We start from the raw sequence: 26,109 nt of genomic DNA on the forward strand, positions 1-26,109 counted from the left end.
ATCCACCTCAATATTCACTAATACTAAACTACTCACTATCCACCTCAATATTCACTAATACTAAACTACTCACTATCCACCTCAATATTCACTAATACTAAACTACTCACTATCCACCTCAATATTCACTAATACTAATCTACTAGCTATTGCACCTTAATATTCACTAATATTAAACTACTCACTAATACACCTCAATTTTCACTAATTTACTAAACTACTCACTATTACATCTCAATATCACTAACTAATCACTATGACACCTTAATATTCACTAATACTACTCACTATTACACTGGGTTATGCTAACGGTCTGACAGTCTGTTAAAATGTATACATTAATATTAAATATTACAATATATGATACGTTACAATATGGGAAGTTGAGCACCAGTCTAGGTAAGTCTAGGAATACCACACGTGTGGAACTGGCGCTACACACTCACACACAGTTTGAACGCACCTGGAGCGCTAGTCCGGATCACCTCTAGTCTGGATCAGCTCTGACCTGGACCGCTCTAGTCCGGATCAGGACCGCTCTAGTCCTGATCAGCTCTCACCTAGATCAATAGTTCGGATCAGCTCTAACCTGGACCGCTTTAGTCCGGATTGGCTCTAACCTGGACCACTCTAGTCCGGATCACCTCTAGTCCGAAAAACCTGTACAGCCCAAGACCGGATCAGTCGGAATCTGTAGACCAGGAAACTTTTGACAGCACTGTGACGCGTAGGGAAGTGCAGGCAGCCAATCCCAGCCCTGGACTGCTCACAGGACCCGCTCCCTGCTGTATCAGCCAATGAGGGCCGCGTTGTGCGGCTGTTCCGTCAGTGGGTTTCCCTCCCCGGAGCAAGAACCCCCCCCAGCGGCGGACCGAGGCTCCCGGGGTCCTAGCGTCGGGCTCCCGGGGACAAAGGGGACGGCTCCTCGCTGTTTGGGTCTTCATTACCGCGTCTGGGCTGTTCAGTAGGGACGTTTTAAGCGCAATACGACAGAGTAGTCAGGGAGGAATGCCTGTTGGTAACAGCCGGATGGCAGCACGTGTTTTCAGGGAAAGCGAAAGTATCGAAGGCTGAAACACACACACACACACACACACACACACACACACACACACACACACACACACACACACACACACACACACACACACACACACACACACACACACACACACCCCTATATAACTACATATATCCTAATTATATATCCATGCAGTGGCGGACTCAGAGTGTTTGAAGGGCAGGGGCGAAAAAATAAAAAGGGCACATTCTGGACAACATGGGGCCCCACCAGCGGACACAGTGGCTTTTCTATCTTGATGGTGTTTTGTTCCCCCAACGGAGCCTTAAAGGCAGCGCTGCCTGGAAGGTCCTATCCCCTAACCTTAGCAAGCGCTGCCTTGAAGGTCCCATTCGGGGCACTTGTTACATCTCCATGTAGCACTTAAAAGAATAGTTGGGCTCATAATTTAAAGGGGGGGTCTGGGGGTCCTCCCCCAGAAAAAAATTTGCTTCAAAGACACTGTTTCCCCTTATTCTAGCGACTTTATAAACACCAAAATGAGTTGTTCACATCATTGTGCACTTTCACATTTTAGCCAAAGAAAGGAGGATGCCTTACTGCTTTCATCTTTACTAACATTTAAGTAAAAATTAGACTGGAGAAAATTCAATGTGCCGCTACCATACAGTCTTTGACCGCTGACAGCCAGCTACGGAAAAATGTAAGGAAGTTTTCCTTCATGTTGAGGTGATAGCTGACCATTATCGTCTCTCGTGATCTTGAACGCTCAAAAAATGTATATACATTTTAAACGGATTATGCAAACTGAAAATATTAAGTTTTTCTAACTTGGCCTCTAATTGCGCTTTTCCACTATGGGTACTGACATACTCTTAATCCGCTTTTTGCTTCGTTATCCAGTGGAGATTTAAGTACCACTCGATGTACCTGTTTGTCATGGCGACGCCACATGAAAGCAAAGCCTCGCATTCCCCGTTCGTCAGCTACCAAAGAGAGGAACGTCTGTACCTCAATAGCTAACCACAACATGTTTTTTTCGGTTTGCCATATTCTTGCTCCAGAAGGCACATCATCATCATCAGGGGCTACCTAGGGCACTCATTACATTTTGTTCACGTGTAAAGGGCAGCCAATAAGGCACTTTCTCTCATTTTCACAACCATAGAGGGCACTTTAGCACACTTTTTCAACCATGGGGGCACCAGACGGGCAGAAGGGCACTATAAGGGCACCAGACGGGCAGAAGAGCACTAGAAGGGCACTATAAGGACCAGACGAGCAGAAGGGCACTATCAGGGCACTAGAAGGGCACTAGAAGGGCACTGGAAGGGCACTGGAAGGGCACTAGAAGGGCACTAGAAGGACCAGACGGGCAGAAGGGCACTATCAGGGTACTAGAAGGGCAGTAGAAGGGCACTAGAAGGACCAGACGGGCAGAAGGGGACTATCAGGGTACTAGAAGGGCACCAGACGGGCAGAAGGGCACTATCAGGGTACTAAAGGGGGCACCAGACGGGCAGAAGGGGACTATCAGGGCACTAGATGGGCACCAGACGGGCAGAAGGGCACTATCAGGGTACTAAAGGGGGCACTAAAAGGGCACCAGACGGGCAGAAGGGGACTATAAGGGCACTCATTAAGGCACGTCGTTGAATTTTCTTGTTCTAGAGGGCACATCATCATCATTTATTGTATGAAGGAGCACCCTAGAGGGCACCTAATCATGTTTTGCACGTGAAAAGGGCAGCCAATAAGGCATTTCCTCTCGTTTTCGACACTCTTGAAGGGCACTTTAGCGCGCTTTTTCAACCATTGAGCCACGAGGGGGGGCGGTCGCCCCCCCCTGAGTCCGCCACTGTATCCATGTATATATAATAATAAACAAACGCCTCTGCTCTGCACCTTCCTGCACACCCCTCCAGCCAAAGGACACAGTGTGGTGACAGCAGGGGTGTCCCACTCAGTCACTGTGGTGAAAGGGTGAACACGCTTTAACAAACCCACCTTGAAGGAACCTTTCTTTTGGTCTGTTGTTCATTTAGTGGGCTTCGTGTTGGGTCCCTGTCTTCTGCTCGCTTGTTGTTTTGGGGTGTGTGTGTGTGTGTGTGTTAGGGTTAGGGTTAGGGTTAGGGTTATAATAAGGCTCTTCAACCATTCCAAACACCTCCACCACACACACACATTGAATAATGTGTGATTCATATATTACATGAAATACTTTTCTTAAGGTGCTATGGTAAGCATTATTTAGTATCACAACTCTAAGATAAAAATAACGAAGTTGTGATGGATTCAACTTAATAAAGCAGAGAAAATAATTCTGGAAGCTTCCTCCAGGGAAGGGTCTGTGTGTCGCAGCGCATGGACCGAGTCGGGGTCCGGGTACCTTTGGTTACCATGGAGACCAGGGACCAGAGGCTGAGAGCCCTCCAGAGAGGGGGGGGGGGGGGGGGGACCATCGGGGTCCAGGTCCTGTTGGCTCGTCTCTGGAGAGACGCCAGTAGCTGGGCTGGTTCCTGTCGGCTCGCGTCGAGAACTCTCTCCATGTTCCTCACCGGGCGCACGAGGCTGAGGGGGAAGGCACTGGCTGGTGTCCTGATCATTAATGTTGTGTAGACGAAGCCTCTGTTGTGCTTTTTATTCAGTGAACCCCCGACCTTAAAGTGTAAACTGATCCTCTGCTGAACACAAGAGAACATTCAGTGGATCCACTGAGTTGTTTATCACCATTATGCTTTATTAACCAGGACAACAGAAAAACAGACCCTTACATGAACACAATAAACACAAGGACTCAAACAATAGAAGAACAGTCCCTTACATGAACACAATAAACACAAGGACTCAATCAATAGAAGAACAGTCCCTTACATGAACACAATAAACACAAGGACTCAAACAATAGAAGAACAGTCCCTTACATGAACACAATAAACACAAGGACTCAATCAATAGAAGAACAGTCCCTTACATGAACACAATAAACACAAGGACTCAATCAATAGAAGAACAGTCCCTTACATGAACACAATAAACACAAGGACTCAATCAATAGAAGAACAGGGCCCCGTTTCCAGAAAGCATCTTTAGCCTAAGTGGATCGCAGAGTGGGTCGTAGGAGCATCGTACAGTTTTCACACCATTTCCCGAAAGCATCTTTGGTAACGAACATCTTGAAAACGCTCGTAGCTAACGAGTGCTCCAGGGTACTCGTAGGACGCTAAGAGCCTCGTTAGCCTACTATACTGTTTTATTATAACACATTGGTAATGGTGTATCACGTGCGTCTGAGCCTAATCTGGGCCATTATGTTCTTAGTTTGAGAGAGACAGTCCAGGAAATGTTTGAGCAGGCAGGGCACTTAAAATGTGTGAGAGAAAGTGGGGGGGATTTGTGCAGACTGACATAGGCTACTCATAAAACGTAGCCTAAAATAATATAAAAAAAAATAAAAAAATAAATATATAAAATTATTAATTATAAAAATAGTAAAAAAAAATGCAAAGGAGCAGGCAAAAGGCTGGGATATGGTGGGGATTGGTCACGTTGACGGGAATGTTTGGTGACATGTGGGAGGGTGGAGGGGGTTAAAAAAAAGTCTCAATCACTCTTCGACGTGCATGAAAACCAGCCGCGTAGTTATGAGGGAGGCCGGGATGTGTTTTAATAAAACGCATCCAATACACGGAATGTCCGCTGGTGACGCCACTGAGGCAATAGTAGGCTAACGATGCTCTTAGCGTCCTACGAGTACCCCTGGACTCCTCGTTAGCTACGAGCGTTTTCACGACGGTCGGTACCAACGATGCTTTCGGGAATCGGTCTGAAAACAGTACGATGCTCGTACGACGCACTTCACGATCCATCCTTCACTTCATGATGTTCATATATACGCGTATGTATTCATTTATACGCTTGTGTGTTTGATATAAGTGCATGTGTTCATATATGCGTGCATGTATCCCCAGACACAGACACAGAGAGAGACAGACAGACAGACAGACTATAACTGACACAGAGACACTGAGGAGCCGACCCCCGAGAACACAAACCCCGGGAGGAGGTCCTCCTGGGTGAAGGAGGAGCAGAAGGTGTGGATGTGTGTCAGTGTGTCTGAGGACCCTCCTCCACCTGGGGACACTCTGTAGAAGGACAGAGAGCCAGCAGGCCGGTCCAGATACACTCCTACTCTGGTGGAGCCAGCGGGGGGGAGAGGGAGGGCTGTCTGTCTACCGTCGTACATGGCAGAGTAACTATCATCACGACACTCAAGACTCCAGGACTTGTTGTTCAATCCAAGCCCCCTGTCACGACCCTCTCCTCTCCTTGTGATTCCTCTGTATGTCACTCCTATATAAACAGCTCCATTCCTCTCCTCCCTCTCTACCTCCCAGTAACAGCGGCCAGTCAGAACCTCTCTACACAACACCTGGTCCCAGTAGTCAAATCTCTCTGGGTGATCCAGATGCGACTGGTCCTCTCTAACCATCGTCACCTTCCTGTTGTCCTCAGACAGAGAGAGTCGTCTGTGGGCCGTGTTGGGGTCCAGTGTGAGTTCACAGGCATCTGAGGGAGAACAAGACAAGATGAGCTGCTGAACCATTCATCATCATCATCATCATCATCTCATCACTAGTACTGTTCTCTTGCATTCTTCTTCTTCTTCTTCTTCTTCCTGTTTCACGTTCATCTACTCTACAAGCATTAACATAGAAAGACTAAATCATATCAGAGCTACTATAGTGGACTAGTGTGCTATATCTTTAGAAATAGTCGTGAACATTGTTTATAAGATAAGTTAAACCTAAATGCAAATCCCATGTGTGTTTGAGTGGCTGTCCCATTCAAACATTGAAGCCTAGAAATATGTATATACTGAATCCCGTAATATTTACACGACATACACATATTATACATCAAAACGTTCAGTATGATGAGGTCATTGCTCCTATGGAATATTTAAGCCATAGTCAACATACTTTTCAAGATATTAGACTTTGAAAGGTTCCGATGCACATCCATTGTAATCCACCTGTGTAAACAACAGACTGAACCAGCTGAGCTCACATACAGGCTGGAAACTAACTGTTGATACCATAGAACTGGTTCATACATACTATACATAGACATGTACACATACGAACACACACCTATAAGAAACATACTAGACGTACATCAACACAGGGAAACATAGCTACACAAACGTATACACAAGTCCACATGTGAATGACGGACGTCACCTCCTGCTGTGTGGATGGACTTTCCATCTCAATAGTGAGTGTGTGTTGTGATGAATCAAACAGACACTTACATCTCTGTGGAATTGGTTTCAGCCTCTGCACTCCACCGTACTCCACACTAGGGGGGGGAAACAAAGTGAGAGCAGCATGTTGAAACATTCACCTTCATCATCTGCCATCTCATCACGTTCTACACAACATCAGTGACAGCTGCCTCTTCAAACCACTTCATCTAGCAGCAGCTTGAATCCTTGAAGGAGACTTTGTCCCTGAGTGGTGAGCTGTCCTCTCCATACCTGAGAGTGTCCAGTCTCCAGCGTGGATCCTCCAGTCCAGCAGAGAGCAGCGCAGCTCCAGAGTCTCCTGGGAGATTGTAGCTCAGGTCCAGCTCTCTCAGATGGGAGGGGTTGGAGCTCAGTGCTGAGGCCAGAGAAGCACAGCCTTCCTTTGTGACCAGGCAGCCAGACAAGCTACACACACACACACACACACACACACACACACACACACACACACACACACACACACACACACACACACACACACACACACACACACACACACACACACACACACACACACAAGAATTATAAAGTTTCTGGAGGTAAATCTGTGGAATGTCCTCTGATGTGGAACTTGTAGTGTAACTGTTTAGTAAAACTGACCTGAGAGTTTCCAGTGTACAGTGTGGACTCCCCAGTCCAGCAGAGAGCAGCTTCACTCCTGAATCCTGCAGATCATTGGTACTCAGGTCAAGCTCTCTCAGACTAGAGGAGTTGGAGCTGAGAACTGAGGCCAGAGCTTCACAGCATCTCTCTGACAGATGACAGCCATTCAGCCTGCACACACACAATAAACACCTGGGTTTAAATAACTTACCTCTATTATAGCATAATAAAGACATAATAAAGGACTTGTATTGCGTTGTATCTTTAATCAGAGATGTTTTATTAATTTAACTCATGTATACTAGCAGTCCTGCAATTTCGTGTTTTTAGGGGCAAAGCCACTAAACACAAGGATTTGGCAATCTTTGAAAATGGTTTTGAATATTCATAGTTTATTGTAGGATTATGTATATTATGTATTGTATTGTAGTACATGCACGCGGCTGTACTGTAAGGCTCTTTATGAACGTATCCTATTGGTTAAAACCAAACAGCGTCCATATAACCAAACTTACTGGACAAAGTTAAAACGTTTTAAAATAATGGGTTACCTTTAATTAACGATTATCGTATATTTATGAATCTATCCGTATCAATAATTACTCATTTATAGATAAAGCTATTTATTTGAATACAGCTGTATTTAACTATTAATAAACTATTATAAATTCTTGGCTTTCCTTATTTATTTTTTCATAATTAATAGAGCTTTTGAGTTAGTCTCTTCACCCTGGTTACACAATATAACGTGTGTAGCTATCAGGTATATTCAACTATCAGGTATATTGTGTTGTGTGTATTGTAATAAATGTTATGAGTGAACCTACAGAGATCTTTTGGAGGCTTTGACCACTGGCAGCAGCCTCAGAAGACCCTCCTCTGAATCACAGTATTTCTTCAGGTCAAACACGTCCAGCTCCACTTCTGATGTCAGTAGGATGAAGACCAGAGCTGACCACTGAGCAGGGGAGAGAGATTCTGTGGAGAGACTTCCTGATGTCAGGGACTGTTGGATCTCCTCCACTAGAGAACGGTCGTTCAGCTCATTCAGACAGTGGAACAGATTGATGCTTCTCTCTGGAGAGAGCTCGCCACCTATCTTCTCCTTGATGTAAGACACTGTTTTCTCATTGGTCTGTGAGCCTCTTCCTGTTTGCTTGTTGGTCTGTGGGCTACTTCTTGTCTGTCCCAGCAGACCTCGTAGGACATTCTGATTGCTCTCCAGAGAGAGGCCCAGGAGGAAGCGGAGGAACAAGTCCAGGTGTCCGTTCTTACTCTCTAAGGCCTTGTCCACAGCACTCTGGTAGAGGAGGAGGAGTTTATCATCACCGGAGGTTGGTTGTTCTTCTGAGAGCAGATTGACACCATCGTGGATGAAGGACCAGAAGACATATAGGGCAGCCAGAAACTCCTGGATGCTCAGATGGACAAAGCAGAAAACCTTTTCACCTCTGTACAGCCCACACTCTGCTTTAAAGATCTGGGTGCACACTCCTGAGTACACTGAGGCTTCGTTGAAAAAATGTTTACACTCTGCCAGGTCTTCCTCGTAGAAGATCAGGTTGCCACTCTCCAGCTGGTTAAAAGCCAGTTTTCCCAGTAAAACAATGATGTGCCTGCTCTGTGAACTCCAGTGTGGATCTGTTTCAGCTATCCAACGATACTTCCAGTCCCCCTGTATTGACTGAACCCTCAGGAAGTGGCTGTACATCTGAGTCACGGTCTTGGGCATCTCTTCTCCTCTCTTGGAATTTTTTAAGATGTCCTCCAGAACTGAAGCAGTGATCCAACAGAAGACTGGGATGTGACACATGATGTGGAGACTTCGTGATTTCTTGACATGGGATATGATTGTGTTGGCCAGCGTCTCCTCTCCGAATCTCTTCCTGAAGTACTCCTCCTTCTGTGGGTCATTGAACCCCCTCACCTCTGTCACCATGTCAACACACTCATCAGGGATCTGATCTGCTGCCGCAGGGCGTGTGGTTATCCAGATGCGAGCGGAGGGAAGCAGGTCGCCCCTGATGAGGTTTGTCAGCAGCACGTCCACCGAGGTCGGCTCTTTGACATCAGTCCAGGTCTGGTTGTTCTGGAAGTCCAGAGGAAGTCGACACTCATCCAGACCATCCAAGATGAAGAGAACTTTGAACCGTTCATATCTGCAGATTCCTGCTTCTTTGGTCTCAATAAAGAAGTGATGAAGAAGTTCCACCAAGCTAAACTCTTTCCCTTTCAGTAAATTCAGCTCCCTGAATGTGAGGAGAAATGTAAAATGTATGTCCTGGTTGGTTTTGCCGTCAGCCCAGTCCAGAGTGAACTTGTGTGTTAAGATGGTTTTACCAATGCCGGCCACTCCAGTTGTCATTACTGTCCTGATTTCTTGATCTTTTCCAGGTAAGGGTTTAAAGATGTCCTCCCATCTGATCGGTGTTTCTTCCTTGGCTGGTTTCCTGGAAGCTTTTTCAATCAGTCTGACCTCATGTTCCTGGTTGACCTCTCCACTGCCTCTCTCTGTGATGAAGATCTCTGTGTAGAAGTCGTTCAGAGGTACTGAACGTCCTGCTTTAGCGATTCCCTCAACGCACCTGAACTTCTTCAAACGAGACTTGATTTTATGTTGGCACTCGACAGCAGCAGATCCTAATGAGAAAACAACAGAAGACATCAGTTAGTGGAAGGGGACACCAGTTGAACCAGGTCAATAAATGATCAACTTCATGATATTTAGTGGCTTCATAACTTGTGGTCGGAGAGGCTGGTCGTGACAAAGACTGCATGTTACAGATTACAAATTGTCAGGACTATTTCATTTTTCAACAACAATATCATTCGTCTAATGATAGCAATAATGATGGTGAATCAGTGGTAAGTGACATGCTGATATATAGTGTTGCACTCTTTCTCTGCAGTCTCTCCCACTGAGTTTTTCTGCTGTTAATCTGCAGTTTATGTTTAATATTATTATTATTATTAATAATAATACATTTTATTTCAAGGCGCCTTTCATGACACCCATGGTTGCCTTACTATTCATAAAACAATTTAGAGTCAAAAACAGAAAGAACTGCATCGCCAACAGCATGATCAAAACAAGACATAAGACCCAAGTAGGAGGGGGTAAGAACAGCAGTGAGGAGACCCAGGTAGGAGGGGGTAAGAACAGTGAGGAGACCCAGGTAGGAGGTGGTACGAACAGTGAGGGGACCCAGGTAGGAGGGGGTAAGAACAGTGAGGAGACCCAGGTAGGAGGGGGTAAGAACAGTGAGGAGACCCAGGTAGGAGGGGGTAAGAACAGTGAGGAGACCCAGGTAGGAGGGGGTAAGAACAGTGAGGAGACCCAGGTAGGAGGGGGTAAGAACAGCAGTGAGGAGACCCAGGTAGGAGGGGGTAAGAACAGTGAGGAGACCCAGGTAGGAGGGGGTAAGAACAGTGAGGAGACCCAGGTAGGAGGGGGTAAGAACAGCAGTGAGGAGACCCAGGTAGGAGGGGGTAAGAACAGCAGTGAGGAGACCCAGGTAGGAGGGGGTAAGAACAGTGAGGAGACCCAGGTAGGAGGGGGTAAGAACAGTGAGGAGACCCAGGTAGGACGGGGTAAGAACAGCAGCACAACGGGGATACGAGGGGAACCCACGGTAGGGGGTCATTACAGCGAGCAGGCCAGGGGGAACACATGTGTTTTGAGGAGATTTGAATGTTGTCAGGGTGTCTCTTTCAGTTCAGCTCAGGGCCCGGTTTCCCGATAACGTTGTCTGTTAGCGTGCTACGAAGACTCCTACATTTAGACTTATCAGAGTTGTTTACCTCTATAGGCATGGTTCCCGAACGGTCTCTTAGGAGTCTTCTTAGGGAACACTCCTTACGTCGTTCGTAAACGGAGCTGTCCAGAAATCGATTGCTCAGAGATCGAGGTTCCATTTCATGCGCAGGTGCATGACAGCGTTCGAAAGAATATTGTCTTTGCGAATAAAACATTGCTTGAAATCCTTCTAGTAGGCCTAAACATTTATTTAACCATGGGCGAACATAGCATAGCCTACACTGACATACATTTTGAAAAGAAAGCTACATTTTGAATGGTTTATTTAGGTGGTTAAAAACACCTAAATAACGCCTAAATAAATAAATGACCAATGCCTGTGGTCACACAGGAAGGCTGTGCTTCTCTGTCCTCAGCTCTGAGCTCCAACCCCTCCCATCTGAGAGAGCTGGACCTGAGCTACAATCACCCAGGAGACTCTGGAGCTGCGCTGCTCTCTGATGGACTTCTAAATTAAGGAAATTATATTGGAAGCAGGTTATTATACTGGTTTATTCGTTTCCCAGTATAATAACGCCTAAATATAACCTACATATTTGGATCAAACCATTTGACCCCAAAGAAGAAAGATTGTCTTCACGTTGAAGTTTGAAATGTATAAGTCTCACATTATGTTACATATTTCTTCTTTGTTTTCAAGATAAAAGTCTCTTACCGCTCAATAGTTTGTCGGCCAGTCCCTGCTGGTTCATCTCCATCAGGCAGAGCTTTGTGATTTCCACCACTCCCTTTATGGCGCGCCACCACTGCTTCTCCTTCTTACCATCCACCCCCTCCTCCTCCACTCTCTGACCCTCTGAGCATTGTGGGTAATCTGGGAAGAGAACCCTCCAGAGCTTCTTCAGCTCCTTGTCTAGGAAAGCGTGTGCGTTCTCCTCAGCCCTCTGGAACAGAACAAACATCAAGGAGAACTTTACTCTGAGCTCACTGAGGGCATCAGAAGCATCTGTCCTGGATTCACGTCAGCTGGTCTAAAGAGGGAAGCCTGGAGACTATGAGGTCCACAAGAGATTCTTTCTGATGTTCATGTAGAGCTGAAGTCAGATGTCTTGGTGGACATTTACACACCTTGATCAGCTCTGTTTGATGCTGCTGTACAGCCTGAGCACTGGTAACCTTTGACCTCTCCTGGTGTCTGTAGAGAGAACACACACTCTTTATGGAGACACAGCTGGGTCCAGGGGAGTCTGCTCCCTCCTGCCTCCTTCTGAAAAACAAGAACCGTCTGGAAGTTAGGATTCGTGGATATCGTTTCATTTGATAATTTGTTGCAGGGCTAGTCAACTACTTTCTCATAACTTTTCTTTTCAATAATCTTTCTCAGATTATTGAAATAGAAATAAAAGGGGGGGCAGAAAAATGTTAAGTTATTATGGCATTTAAGCACATACATGTTAACATAAAAACACACTAAGGGCACACTCACACTTGGCCATCCGTACCATGCCCAAGTCCGTTTCACACCTGTACCGTGCTGAAGTCTAGATCGTTTGGCTAGTGTGAGCAAGCCAACCGTACTCAAATATAGTTCAATTCCGTGGCCTGAGCGCACGCAGATGAGCCGAAACGCGCACACACACGGCTATGCAACCTGAGCTGGATGAAGTATAGTCATCCAGCAATAAACATGGTGGCAAGCGGTTCACGTTGGTGTGATAGTGATGTTGAGTTTTTGATAAAGAAATCCCCCGTTGGTCACGGCACAGGCTTTCTTGGTTCACTGGAGAAGGCGGGGCTGCGCACGAAGCCTAGACCGCTTCAGATTTTTTTTTTCTTTTTCTTTTTTTATGAAGAAACCCGCATGCAAGAATAAGTTGACGTCTGAGTTTCGAGGCTACATACACGATTAACTAAGTGCAAAAACGCCAACATATTCTTTATTTTGCTGACCACCTGTTTTTTATCCCGACAAAAGCCTCGTAAGGACAGTTCCTCTGCGTCTCTCTCGTAGATCTCACCATCTTTCAACGTCTTTGTTTAATACGACTGCATCACCTCTCACATGATCAGCAGCAGTTAGAACTGCTCATGATGATATCGCTGCGTTGTCTCTGTGGAGACAGCGCAGCAACACCACTACCCAACACCCCCCCCCTGAACCGCAGAGCCGTCGCATTTACAACAGAATGAAACCCAATAAACAGCCAATGTGTGCAGGGCCCGCGAGGGTAAATTGGGGTTCTAGCTCAAGCAGGCCATGTACCTCGGGCAGTGCGAACATGCAGACCGTGCCGCGAAAAAGGTGTGCATGAAACGACATATTTGGCAGCGTAAAAACGCTCAGTGAGAGAGGGCTGGGTTCTAAATCAACACCCGCCAACCCGCCAAATGCGGGTTAAAAATCATTTTGGCGGGTGTTAATAAAAAAGTGCTAGCCAGTTTGGCCGGTGATGCATGAGGCAATCATGTCAGTCAGAGCAGCTTTACTGTTCTCGCTCCCGGGGCAGTACTGACTTCATATCCCATGAACACTAGGGGTGGGAAAGATAATCGATTCTTCGATGCATCGCGATTCTCGCTAGAACGATGCAGATAAATTAATAATCTGAATTAAAAAAAAATGATTCTGTTCGCCAGAGAGGGATAATTTTTGTAATTTTAAAATCATTGAATTTATCTTCAGTGTGTATTGGCCAATCTGATTAGTCTTGACACGATTGCGATTCAGCCAAGGTACCCGGAGAATGATGTTTGAGAAAAGTATCATACTGATGTACCTTAACAGTAGCATTTTTAAGCGGGTGCTTGAAAACTCTATAGAAAGGTCTGATATTGTGAGAAGGTTTTATTTTATCAGCAATCAGAGTGAATGCCATTTGTTAAAGGCACAATCCAAATATGATGCTATCTTTTATACTTTATAACTTGTTTGCATGTGCATAATGCTGTCTGACCCTGCTACAGGAACCTTTGAGAAGACCTTGGCTACTGTGAATAGAATGCTCCGCCATCGCTGTCCTGTCGTCCTTGATTGCTAATAACCTAGAAAGAATAACCAGGACTACGCGCCGAAAGTGAGCCCGCCATAGCAACAACAGGCTAATCTAACACAGGCGCACACTTTACATTAGCTCATTATCTAGTTAACTAAACATCACGTTTTTAGAATGCTAGACGTCTTCATACATTACATACTGCATTATGAACTTACAACCATTGCTTTCATGAGCGTGAGAAGGGAAGAGAACATTCACCAAACTTTGCAACAAGTATAAACATCACGTAACCTACTTTAACACTTCAAAATAAAAGTCTGGTTCTCATCATGTAAATATTACTACATTCATTAAATCATTTAAGTGCATTTAAGTTTGAACATGAATACTATTCTGAGGGCAGAACAATGTCTTTGATGCTCTCCTCACCATCCCTGCAACTACGGCTGGTTGCGAAAGAGGGTTCAGTGTGATGAGTCAGGTAAAGAGGGACTGGCGCTCACGCCTGAAAGGTGAGACCCTCTCTGACCTCCTGGAAACCCAGTTGTGCTCACCTGATATCAAAAACTGAGAGTTTGTGCACAAACATGGAACAAAAGGAATTGTGAGGATGGCTCACATTCAGATGAACAAATGAGTTCTGAGAGTGCTGAAGAAATGTGATGCGGTAGAGCTCTGAACTCATCAAAAGGAAAAATTAAAGATTTTGTTGTTGTATGCATGTACTGTATGTGTATGTATTGTACTTGGATTGTGTTAATAAAATCCAAAATGTAAAAGTAATTCATTCAGCGGCACTCATCCGTATTATTTTCACTGGAATTTTTTTTAGTTAACAGCCAAATTGGCTGGTAATAAAAAAGTTAATTTAGAACCTTACAGCCTGTATCTGAGTAGAACGGCTCCGAATAAGCAATAAAGTGTCAACTGTGTTCTCTGTGTTGTTCTACTAAGCAGCGGACGCTTGGTGTTGACGTATTACGACTTGAGGTATTACAAGAGGCAACCGCACTCAGGCCCGGTTCAGATTGCCTGGTGTGAGCACTAGAGGTGTAACGATACATGTATTCGTATTGAACCGAAATCCGTACGGACGTCACAGTTCGGTGCATGGATTTACACATAGAATACACAGTATGAAATTAAATAAAACTGGCGTGCAAATTAATTAATGTAATGCCGAACTAATGTTAGATCCGCGACCTTCAGGGACAACTGAGACGTCTGAAAGGGTCCCGGCAAGTTCGAGCTACACAAGAAGTCCGTTGATTGGTCGAGAGAATCACACTTCCGTGAGACAGGGGGATAATAAAGAAACACATTATCCGCGAGGTATTTCTGGACAACGGCGAAAGCTTTGTTTATTGAAGAAGATGTCACACAAAAGTTTGGCGTCCTTCTTGGACGTCCTACATGGTTGATCTTTGCTCATTGTGCGCGTTCTAGAGCGGGTCGGCTGTTAACCTGAAGGTTGTTGGTTCGATCCCCGGCTCCTCCTAGCTGAGTGTCGAGGTGTTCCCTGAGCGAGACGCCTCACCCTGACTGTTAGCTCCCGACGAGCTGGCTGTCGCCTTGCATGGCTGACTCCGCCGTCGGTGTGTGAATGTGTGCGTGAATGGTGAATGTGAGGCAATGTTGTAAAGCGCTTTGGGTGGCCAATGGCTAGACAAAGCGCTATCTAAATGCAGTCTATTTACATTTACTACCTGAGACGATAAAAAAGAATTGTCATCTGCATTTTTGTTTTTTCTTTCCCCTTCATTGTACCGAACGCGTACCGAACCGTGATGTCTGAACCGAACCGGGACTTCAGTGTACCGTTACACCCCTAGTGATCGGCGGGCCGCCAGTTGAACAGCCATGATGTATTGGCTGAATCCTCACCTTTTCTGAGGAGGTTGGTGATTTCCATCTTTCAACTGGTCAGGAGGAAGATACCTAGACCAGTCACTCCTCATGGAGACACAGCTGGGTCCAGGGGAGTCTGCTCTCTGCTGCTGCTCTGGGCTTCAACACACACACACACACACACACACACACACACACACACACACACACACACACACACACACACACACACACACACACACACACACACACACACACAGACACACAATAATTCTTCTTAAAAGGCATTTTTTATGTTAGAGCATTTTACTTGTTTCCAGCTTAAGTCCTTAATTATCTTAATTAAAATATATACATACACTTACTTAAATAATTTAACTTGTTACCGATATGTTTTTACTCTGAGTAACCTAATGCTTGAAACTAGAATCACAGAATTATAAATCTGTTGGATCAACACTGACGTACCAAACTGCTTTGTCAAAGTCAGATTCTTATTTAAGCATGTTATCTTTTCCTTCTCTGATGTTACGAACAGACGTAACCAAATGGAGGTCACTGTTTTATTGTCAATCTTGACCACAGACAGCAGCCATGCAGACCAAACACAGTAGAGAACAAAGACCCCTGTTCATCTCAGGGGAGCCCTACTGCTCAGGTCAGATGTATTGCTCTTCTTGAGTTTCTGGTCTGGCTGTTCACGTTGTGTTTTAAACGTGGCCGAGTGACGTCAGTCACATTAGTGACGTCAGTCACATTACGATAACGCCCCGTGCCCACTACCTCCGTCAGTCAACGGACGTGGGAAGGCGTTGCTGACTGATGGGGGAGTAGTCTTTGCAGAGGCATCCGTCAGCCAATCAAATCGCTTCGCCGGGTTCTTCCCGCTACTTCCTGCTTGTTGCGATGCAAGATGACCCGCTTTCCCGCTTTCCAGTATCGTCAGAGCCCGAGTCGCGTCACAGTGCTTAAATTTGCAGACGCGATCTGATTGGATGACGGATCCGTCGCTGCCGAAAAAGTTGAACATTTTTCAACTTCTTGACGCCCCGTGCCCACTACCTCCGTCAGTTGTCCGTTGCCCATTGACTTTGAATGGGGACGGACGCGCAATGCATTGTGGATCCGTCCGTTCAGTTGGAGCGTTCGCCACCGTCAGAAAGTTGAAAAATGTTCAACTTTTTCGGCAGCGACGGTTCCGTCATCCAATCAGATCGCGTATGCAAATGTAAGCACTGTGACGCGACTCGGGCTCTGACGATACTGGAAAGCGGGAAAGCGGGTCATCTTGCCTCGCAACAAGCAGGAAGAAGCGGGAAGAACCCGGCGAACCGATTTGATTGGCTGACGGATGCATCTGCAAAGACTACTCCCCCATCCGTCAGCCACGCCTTCCCACGTCCGTTGACTGACGGTGCAGTGGGCACGAGGCGTCAGAAAGTTGAAAAATTTTCAACTTTTTCGGCAGCGACGGTTCCGTCATCCAATCAGATCGCGTATGCAAATTTAAGCACTGTGATGCGACTCGGGCTCTGACGATACTGGAAAGCGGGTCATCTTGCCTCGCAACAAGCAGGAAGAAGCGGGAAGAACCCGGCGAAGCGATTTGATTGGCTGACGGATGCCTCTGCAAAGACTACTCCCCCATCCGTCAGCCACGCCTTCCCAGGGCGTGGCTGAGCCGAAGGCTCCAACGGAACGTACGGATCCACAATGCATTGCGCGTCCGTCCCCATTAAAGTCAATGGGGATCACGCAACGGACGCATGTAGTGGGCACGGGGCGTAACGCCCCGTGCCCACTACATGCGTCCTACATGCGTTCGTAATGCAAGAACACAGAACAACAGGAAGAATACAAAATATATGCATTGTTTTATTTAGGCCTACACTAACTAAAACACAACAAATTATAACCCAGTAAGTCAAAGTGGCACCCTAAAGAGAGAGAGAGAGAGAGAGAGAGAGAGAGAGAGAGAGAGAGAGAGAGAGAGAGAGAGAGAGAGAGAGAGAGAGAGAGAGAGAGAGAGAGAGAGAGAGAGAGAGAGAGAGAGAGAGAGAGAGAGAGAGAGACTCCGCGCCTCCTTTACGTTTCTTCTCCATTTTTCTGTCAGTTAATGACGTGACTGATTGACAGCCGAGGCCCTCTGCTGTGTGTGTGATAGGGCCAGGGCCAGCCCAGAACCAATCATAATGAGTAATACAGTTTTATTGAACTTTCAGGTTAGGTTTACAGCCCGCACGACCGAGAGGGAAGGAGCGGACCTTGGCCCTCGGCTGTGTGACATGGCTGGACCCGGCCCGGACCCGGCCTGGGTCCGGGCCTCGTCGGGCCAAAAAGGCCTGCCAGCCCAGCGGGCATTGCCCGGTACGCCCGATGGCCAGTCCAGCCCCCGACTCTGCTGTTCTGGGCTTCAACACGCACACAGCTGTTACTCAGACTAATGATGGAGTCATGATGCATCACTGCTGAGCTCTGAGATGGACAACAGTCACAGACAGAGAGATCCTCTTCTTACCTCTTAGCTGTGCTCCGATGGCCATGTTCCCCAGACAGAGTGGTCTTAGAGGTATGTCCCCCCTCCTCTCTCTCCTCATCCATAGTAGACTGGAGAAAATACGTTCCGTCCCATACGGTATAAAGTTATAAAGTATAAATGTAAGGGAAGAAACTGAGGTTAAAGTGTTTCAAGTTGATCAGGTGAAAGGTTTTCAAAGTGGAGAAAGAAAGGCTCCTCGCACGCTCCCCACCGACGGTAGGATGGGGAAGTAACTTTGCTGAACCGGTTTGACAGAGAGGTGGAAGCCCCAGAAGAACCGCCCCTCTCCGCGCGGGTCACGTGTTTTCTGGGAAATGTTCAGAATGTTTCGCAGCGCGCGCACACACACAATTTGTTTATTGAAGAACTGTGCACAACATGCTGCTCTCCGTGAGAGTCAGGTACAGAGAGGGAGGAAGGTAACAGCCCCCTTATAAGGTAGTGGTGTCATCAGTCACACGCGGCTCCACGACATATTTGGCGCAACAGCGCCTCCTCCTGAACAAATACAGTTACATGCATTCATACACTTATGCACTCTCAAAACACACACACACACACACACACACACACACACACACACACACACACACACACACACACACACACACACACACACACACACACACACACACACAGGAACCCCCTCCAGGTCAGAGCAGGTTGAGGGGACCCCCTCCAGGTCAGAAGGTATACGGGACCCCCTCCAAGTCAGGTCGAGGGGACCCCCTCCAGGGCCCCGTTTCCCGATAACGATGGATCCACGCTCGTACGATCATTCTCACGATGGATCTTGCGATCCATCGTCAATTTCTTTGGAGCGTTTCCCGAAACTCCTCTTAACGTGAACGCGCATTCGCTGCACTCACGACGTCGTAGGATTGTAACTGTCTACTGACACGGTGCTGAAATGGGCTCCGTAGGAGGGGGAGACGCAGGAATGTCGCAGGAAAATTGTGTTAAAAAGGGTTAAAATATATCCCCATCAAGGACAACAGCAGAGTAGCCTACGAAAAAAATAGACTGCAATTATATGAATGCTAAAGACATTAAAACACAATTGATTAGGCTTAAACCGACATATATCAGTCCTAATCCTGAATGCACTGTGCGTTTCACGGCATTTTCCCCCCTTAAATAATTCCTCTTCACACCTGTGAATAACCCGGGAGACGTCCATGATGAGGAATACAACGAAGCCCACCGTCTTGCCCGGTGCATCGTTGAGCGCACGATCGGGAGGTGGAAGTTGCTCTTTAGATGCCTTCACAAGTCAGGCGGAGGGCTCCAGTTTTCTCCGGCCAAGTCATGCGCCGTGATATGTGTGACGGCTATGTTGCACAACATTGCAGCTAAGGCTGGGGTGGCATTGCTTGAACCGGAGGACGTTGAGGACGATGACGATGAGGAAGATCGGTGTGAGGACGGCCTCCCTCATAACTACGCGGCTGGTTTTCATGCGCGTCGAATAGTGATTGAGACTTTTTTTTAACCCCCTCCACCCTCCCTCATGTCACTAAACATTCCCGTCAACCTGACCAATCCCCACCATATCCCAGCCTTTTGCCTGCTCCTTTGCTTGTTTTTTATATATTTTTTTATTTTCTTATTTTTTTTAATTTCTTTTATTTCGTAATTTTTAATTTTTTTTAATTTGTTTAATTTAATTTATTTTTTACATTATTTTATGCTACGTTTTATGAGTAGCCTATGTCAGTCTGCACAAATCCCCCCACTTTCTCTCACACATTTTGAGTGCCCTGCCTGCGCAAACATTTTCTGGACTGTCCCGTTTTATTTTGGCCATTTGAACATCTTTATTAATAAATTAATTAATAATCTTTATTAATTACCAAACTAAGAACATAAAGGCGCAATGCGTTTTAATAAAACGCATCCAATAGACGGAATGTCCGATGGTGTCGCCACTGAGGCTATAGCTGACGATGCTCTTAGCGTCCTACGAGTACCTACGAGCACCCCTGGAGTACTCGTTAGCTACGAGCGTTTTCAAGACGTTCGTTCCCCACGATGCTTTCGGGAAACGCGGTGAAAACTCTACGATGCCCTTTCGACGCACTTCACGATCCACTTAGGCTAACGACGCTTTCGGGAAACGGGGCCCAGGTCAGGTCGAGGGGACCCCCTCCACCACATGTTGGTGTTTCTGGACGCTTTCCTTCTCACGGATTCTCCTTGTTTTCAGATTTACGTTTCATCCACTCTCATCTCATTCTCAAATTTCTATGATCTAGCTTCAGAATTTAAACTTCCTCAGGGTGGGGAAGATGTACATTATTATTATTATTATTACATTATACACACACACACACAGACACACACACACGATGTGGGGGCGGGGCCAGGAGAGGACGCGTGTTGTTCAGGAAACCCGACGAGGAAGCACTTCTCTCTTTCAGGACAACAACACAACACGTTTTGGGACGCACAGGCTGACAGACAGCAACCGCAACAAGGTGAGTAAAGAAACACAGCTTTAGCACCTCTCCCCCCGCAGTGTGACCCCATACGGACCCGGACCTACGGCGGGGTTATGGTATAAACACGGACCTACGGCGGGTTGTGAACCCTGGCGGAGCGCTCCTCTTTTAACCGCCGCAGTTTCTGTAGTCTTTACGGTAATGGTTTAGCGGGTGAGGAAACGCACCGACCAATTGCATGCGAGTTAAGCCATCCCACGTGAGGTTACCCAGCCAATCAAGTCTGTGCGTTCCAGCCGGTAAACATTGCAACTCGGTGAAGTAGAGCGAGTTAAGCTGAGTTCTCAGCGGACCTTTGTCGGTTCCCACAGCGTTTTGATTACGACAGCTTTTCGTTGCAGTAACGTTCCCGGACGGTAACTTTTGCTCAGGTTTTGGTTGGAAAGGGAACGTTTCTTTGCGATCTCTAAACGTTACGCGTTGTTGGTTCTATGTTTGGTTCCCCCAACGTTCCCATGGCCTCGTTGGTTATGTGTTTAATATAAACTAGAGGAGTTCAAGGTAATGTCTGTTTCTCTCGTCGACACATATTGCACTACTCTGTACTGTGTAGTATCCCTTTCATGACTAGATTTACTTTCTCCACCCCCTAGTTGAACGTTTAACCACGTATAAAGGTATAGCTTTTACATTACCAGTCAACAAACCAGCGCAAGGCCGGTACGGTCTTCCCCCTCCCCACACACAAATAAATGGTAACATATCGATCAGCAATGAGGTTGGAGTAGCCTACCCACATAAATAATTGTAATACACCAACATTGTTAACTGGCATACATAGCTAAACAAGCAAATAAAAAATTAAATTGGCCTACCAACGCAAAACAATTTTGATTTTTTTTATCGCAAATGTATTAATTAAAATAAAAAAAAACATTTTTTTTTTCTTTGGCTCAAAACAAAGAAGCAGTAGCCTGATTGCTATGTTCAAGGCAGTATGTTCATCGTTTAATTGCACTATAGGCTTTTTTTTGTATCGTCCTGTTTTGATCAGTAGCTATATGCCAATGTTGTTATCAATAAAAAAACATTTGCCCAAGGCAAGCCGATGCACTTCACCATGTTGATAAGAGCATTAAAATGAGAACAATTAACGGGACAAAGAAATTAAGGGATATTCAGCATAGAAAACAAAAATTGCGAATTCATCGTGATTGCTCGTGATTAATCGCGAGTTAACTATGACATTAATTAAATATTTTAATCTAGTGCTTTAAACTAGTATAAAGCACTTGCATTTGAACGAGTTCAAACTGTTATTTTACTATTGTTATCCATGTTTTTCTAGGAATGGCCTCTGCTACATTCTGGTCTGAGGAGGACTTCTCCTGTTCCATCTGTCTGGATGTGTTCAACAGCCCAGTTTTCACTCCATGTGGACACAACTTCTGCAGAACCTGTATAGCAGCGTGCTGGGATGTCCGAGGTCAGTGCAGATGCCCTTTTTGCAACGAGCTGTTCCACACAAGACCTGATTTACGGGTGAATACCTTGATATCGGAGATGGTTGATCGGTTCAGAAGTTCTTTACGAGGCGAAACGCAGCCTTGTGTTGAACCAGACCTTCGGATCCCTGAAGGATCCTCCAACCACCAGGGACAGGTCGACGGTGGAGGTCCGTCCTCCGTCATACGTAGGGACCTTGTGGAGAGCCCTGGAACAGCTGAGAGGCGGAACACGGAGACGAAGAGGCTGGCTGAACTGAGATCAGCTCCAAACGAGTGTAAGTGTCCGACGCAAGATTCGTTCAGGGAAACACCATCCGTACAGGGAAACGTTTGCATTGTGGTTAGTGAATACAAAGGTAACACAGGTGAGTGGGAGGGACCATCGCGGAGACTTAAGGATTGGCGGGAGAGGCCAAGTTATGTTGTGTTCCTGATGCCTCGTACACCACCCACACGAGCTGCAAGTGAAGAAATCTCCCAGATTTCTTGCTGCATTTCACGTAAGAACGCCCCCTTTTGGTCGGGACCTCCCACTCGGGATTCGGAGAGCGTACCGAGTTCAGTGAGGCCGCCCGTACGACTCGACAACAAAAATGGCTGGGGCCGTAAAGAGATTAATTTTTTTTGTACGTACGTTTTTTGTAATACTCTTTGATTACATTGCTACTTTATCCAGTCACCAATTTATGCATTGCAACGTCTTGCTGTGTGTGCAATACAATGTAAAGTTGTGTTGTTTGTTTTCAAGCTGGTTATCTAAAGAGGCTAATGTAGCTAACTATAACAAGGACTAGTCAATGACATGCCAAAAAGACAAACGGGAACGCTATAAGTGTTACGAGCCAGGAAATTACGTCACAAGAGCAACTCGTGCGGGTGGTGTACGAGGCATCTGGATCACACCCTTGAACTGCAATACACTATGGGGGAGGTGGACATGTCTGCAAGTCTGGACACAAGGCTGCAACACAGTTTAAGGAATCTACACAACAAAGAAGTCAGTCAATTGCCCTGGCCTGACGATCAGACTAATAGCTCTCAGGGCGCTCTCACACTAGGCAAGTTTGCCTGTTCCGTGCTGCAGGAAGATTCAGCACGATTCCCCCCCTTCCCACTCCCCCTGCTGGCCAGTGTTCACACCGCTCCCAAAGGCCGTGGCCTGGGCACGATTGCTCCTTCATACATACGTCATCACGTCGTAATACGATAAATACGTCTGCGACTGCGACTGAATGCTGTCGTTGGCCCAAATTTCGAGTAAACACTCGACTTCACTATCGCACCAACGTAAACCCACTCGTGAACCGCTTGCCACCATTGTTTAAAATGATTGTTGTGGGGAAGGACCTAGGCATGGACCTATAAAGAAAGAAGGGTCGCGCAAGGACTACATCATTCAGCTCACGTTGCTTATCCGCGCGTGTGCGTGTGTCATCTCATTAGCATCTGCACTTTGGCCACGGCACACCTCTCCCAAGTGTGCCGTGGCCAAGGGGCTGTTCCGTGCTGGAATACGGATGGCGTGGTCCCACTAGCCAAACGTTCTAGACTTTAGTATGCAAATGAGCTCGGGCACGGTGCCACGGCCCTAGTGTGAGTGGCCCCTCTGTCAGAGAGACGAAGGCAGGTATCTCTAGGTACAGGGAGAAAGCATACTAATCCTTTGAATGGGACTAGTAATTATATTAGCAAGGTGAATATAATTGTAGATTTGATTATGTTATTTCCACGACAGTATCTGATTAGTTTGATTTAGGGCTTTCAAATGCACATTTAATAGTCCAATATTCTCAAAATATAAAATCTTTTTTTTCATTAGGAAAGAATAAATTGCTATATTGCTCTCTGAACAGGGCAGAATATATAATATAAATCATACCACTGTTAAATAATAATAATAATATAAAATTAATAAATAAGCAGCTTTTCAATACAACAACCTGAAACAATTAATAATTTCTGCAATTTTAACTAAAAATATTCTGGTTGAATGTTTTGATGCATAATAATGTGTATGTAGTGTACATATTGAGGGACTAACTGCACTTTATACATTTTCTGTCTAAATTTCAAAGCCCCTCACACACACATTGGATTTCCAATTAACAAAATTGAATTATCAAAAACACAATGTGTACTATTGCTTAGATAATCTATTGCAAATTATTCCACTATGGCACCTAGCACATGATATTTTCTATGTTTTTGTCTTTATGTTATATTTTTATTATTATAGTTTTATGATGAAGACGATGGAGAATGGTTCAGCAGTTCATCATGTCTGGTTCTCCCTCAGATACCTGTGAACTCACAATGGACCCGAACACGACCCACAGAGACCTCTCTCTGTCTGAGGACAACAGGAAGGTGATTGTGTTTGGAGAGGACCAGTCGTATCCGGATCACCCAGAGAGATTTGACTCCCATTACCAGGTGCTGTGTAGAGAGGCTCTGACTGGCCGCTGTTACTGGGAGGTAGAGATCGAAGAAGTTGTTGTGATCGGAGTGACATACAGAGGAATCGCAAGGAAAGGAAAGGGTGGTGACAGCGGGCTTGGATGGAACAACAAGTCCTGGATTCTTCGATGGGATAAAGATGGTTATACTGCCGTGTACAACGGTATAGAGACAGTCCTCCCTCTCCCCCCCGCTGGCTCCACCAGAGTAGGAGTGTATCTGGACCGGCCTGCTGGCTCTCTGTCCTTCTACAGAGTGTCCCCAGGTGGAGGAGGGTCCTCAGACACACTGACACACCTCCACACCTTCTGGTCCTCCTTCACCCAGGAGGACCTCCTCCCTGGGTTTGGGGTATGGGATTATTATAGCACAGTGTCTCTGTGACGGATGTAGAAAGAGGAAAACACACTCACATGGATGGACGTGCTTGGGTGCATTTTACACACGCGCACTCATGCACACGCACACACACACACACAGAATATGCTCCTTCAGGGACTGAAGGAAGTGGCTTTTGCCTCCATTCATGCTATTTTGTAATGATCTTTTTGTTATTATGTTTTATTTGAAGGGATAAATGCTATTTTATATTTTGTTTGGTCCATTAGATGTCATCTTAAATGTATTATTTGTCCATTCACGTTCATCTGGCTCTGCTTTTTACAGCAATAAATCATTTTGTCTGAAGTAACTCAGTTCTTGAGAAGTCTTTTCGCCAGATCATTTGATCTGATAACTACTATTACTTATATTGAAGTTCAAAACTTTAAATAAGTTCATAACTTGTTCCATATTAAAGTCGACTGTTATACATAGGTTATTGGCAGTGCTCATTCTGTGTCATTATCTACTTTAATTATCACTACTAATATAAACCCTTATCTTGTTCCGTCTTAGTATGTCTTCTATGACATACTAAGAACTTTTTTTACACACCGCTATCAGAAACCAAAGATCAACCATGGTAAATGAGACTGTCAATATGCTTAATATATTGAGTAATATTCATGTTAAAGCCGTGCCGTGGTTTATTTCCTTTTCGCTAAATTCGAATATAATAATACCGTGCCCTTTTTGAAAAATTAGCTGCACTTCGTTCAAAGAACGAAGTGAGAGTTAACATGAATATTTATTACTCAATATATTAAGCATATTGACAGACGCCTGGGTTGTTTTTGTCACGCCGGGTGTTGTTCTCCGGGGCTGCAGCTGGATACAATAGACCTCTGAAGAATCGGTCCTGCCTCCGAGGCTCTCATCGGACAAACGTCGTTGAGAAATAACATGGGGTCTTTGAATGATCGTACATAACAAACTGTAGGTGGCGTAGACGTAAAGCCTCTCACTTTTTGAACCACACACTTTTTCCAACTCAAATTGGGTTTTGGATTGTCGGTGCCGTTAAAGTAGTGAACTATTATGAAGAAGCATTAACGGCGCAGACAATCCAAAACCGTAGTGGAATCTAGATGGAAACCGGCCAACCCACCCAGACTTGTACAAGCTCGCTATGAGTGTCATCGCTCTCCCTGTCACGCACGTCAGTGTGGAACGGGTATTTTCAAGTTTGAAATTTATTCTCTCCCCGTTAAGATCATCATTGAACGAAAAGGCGCTTGAGGACATCTGTT

General features: G+C 45.7%; 3 protein-coding genes across 5 annotated transcripts in view; 1 reads left to right on the forward strand and 2 right to left on the reverse strand.

Moving 5' to 3' along the window:
* The window catches only part of LOC130380709 (signal transducer and activator of transcription 1-alpha/beta-like), a 35,098-nt gene extending 34,379 nt beyond the window's left edge, over positions 1–719 (reverse strand). The window contains 1 exon segment of the mRNA XM_056588005.1: positions 464–719. The gene's annotated coding sequence lies outside the window, so the exon portion shown is untranslated.
* Positions 720–3,627: 2,908 nt separating this feature from the next.
* LOC130380704 (NLR family CARD domain-containing protein 3-like) lies at positions 3,628–18,479 on the reverse strand. Of its 2 annotated transcripts, none has more exons than XM_056587999.1 (9): positions 18,052–18,479; positions 15,570–15,692; positions 11,818–11,884; positions 11,405–11,633; positions 7,760–9,572; positions 6,930–7,103; positions 6,561–6,734; positions 6,336–6,382; positions 3,628–5,590 (listed from the first exon to the last, which is right to left on the reverse strand). In XM_056587999.1, the coding sequence occupies exons 1-9, from the start codon at positions 18,132–18,134 to the stop codon at positions 5,028–5,030; spliced, it is 3,273 nt and encodes a 1,090-aa protein (XP_056443974.1). In that variant the 5' UTR covers positions 18,135–18,479; the 3' UTR covers positions 3,628–5,027. The 2 variants fall into 2 exon arrangements, with proteins under 2 accessions (XP_056443974.1, XP_056443973.1); XM_056587998.1 differs by having other exon boundaries at positions 11,818–11,956; positions 18,052–18,478.
* Positions 18,480–20,016: 1,537 nt separating this feature from the next.
* LOC130380716 (stonustoxin subunit beta-like) lies at positions 20,017–25,387 on the forward strand. 2 transcript variants are annotated; one of them, XM_056588015.1, is made up of 3 exons: positions 20,017–20,549; positions 21,862–22,296; positions 24,318–25,387. In XM_056588015.1, the coding sequence occupies exons 1-3, from the start codon at positions 20,228–20,230 to the stop codon at positions 24,860–24,862; spliced, it is 1,302 nt and encodes a 433-aa protein (XP_056443990.1). In that variant the 5' UTR covers positions 20,017–20,227; the 3' UTR covers positions 24,863–25,387. The 2 variants fall into 2 exon arrangements, with proteins under 2 accessions (XP_056443990.1, XP_056443991.1); XM_056588016.1 differs by lacking the exon at positions 20,017–20,549 and adding an exon at positions 20,573–21,074.
* Positions 25,388–26,109: the final 722 nt, after the last annotated feature.

Source organism: Gadus chalcogrammus, chromosome 4 (genome assembly GCF_026213295.1).
Source record: "Gadus chalcogrammus isolate NIFS_2021 chromosome 4, NIFS_Gcha_1.0, whole genome shotgun sequence".
Classification (NCBI taxonomy): Eukaryota; Metazoa; Chordata; class Actinopteri; order Gadiformes; family Gadidae; genus Gadus; species Gadus chalcogrammus.

Bases quoted from the DNA above. Each gene is read 5' to 3' on its own strand.
- LOC130380704 (XM_056587998.1), bottom strand. From the start codon at position 18,134: ATGGATGAGGAGAGAGAGGAGGGGGGACATACCTCTAAGACCACTCTG. The intron at 15,693-18,051 runs GTAAGAAGAGGA...TGTGTGTTGAAG, and splicing joins CATCGGAGCACAGCTAAGAG to CCCAGAGCAGCAGCAGAGAG. The intron at 9,573-11,404 runs GTAAGAGACTTT...TTTTCTCATTAG, and splicing joins GGCCGACAAACTATTGAGCG to GATCTGCTGCTGTCGAGTGC.
- LOC130380716 (XM_056588015.1), top strand. From the start codon at position 20,228: ATGTTGGTGTTTCTGGACGCTTTCCTTCTCACGGATTCTCCTTGTTTT. The intron at 20,550-21,861 runs GTGAGTAAAGAA...ATGTTTTTCTAG, and splicing joins CAGACAGCAACCGCAACAAG to GAATGGCCTCTGCTACATTC. The intron at 22,297-24,317 runs GTAAGTGTCCGA...GTTCTCCCTCAG, and splicing joins GAGATCAGCTCCAAACGAGT to ATACCTGTGAACTCACAATG.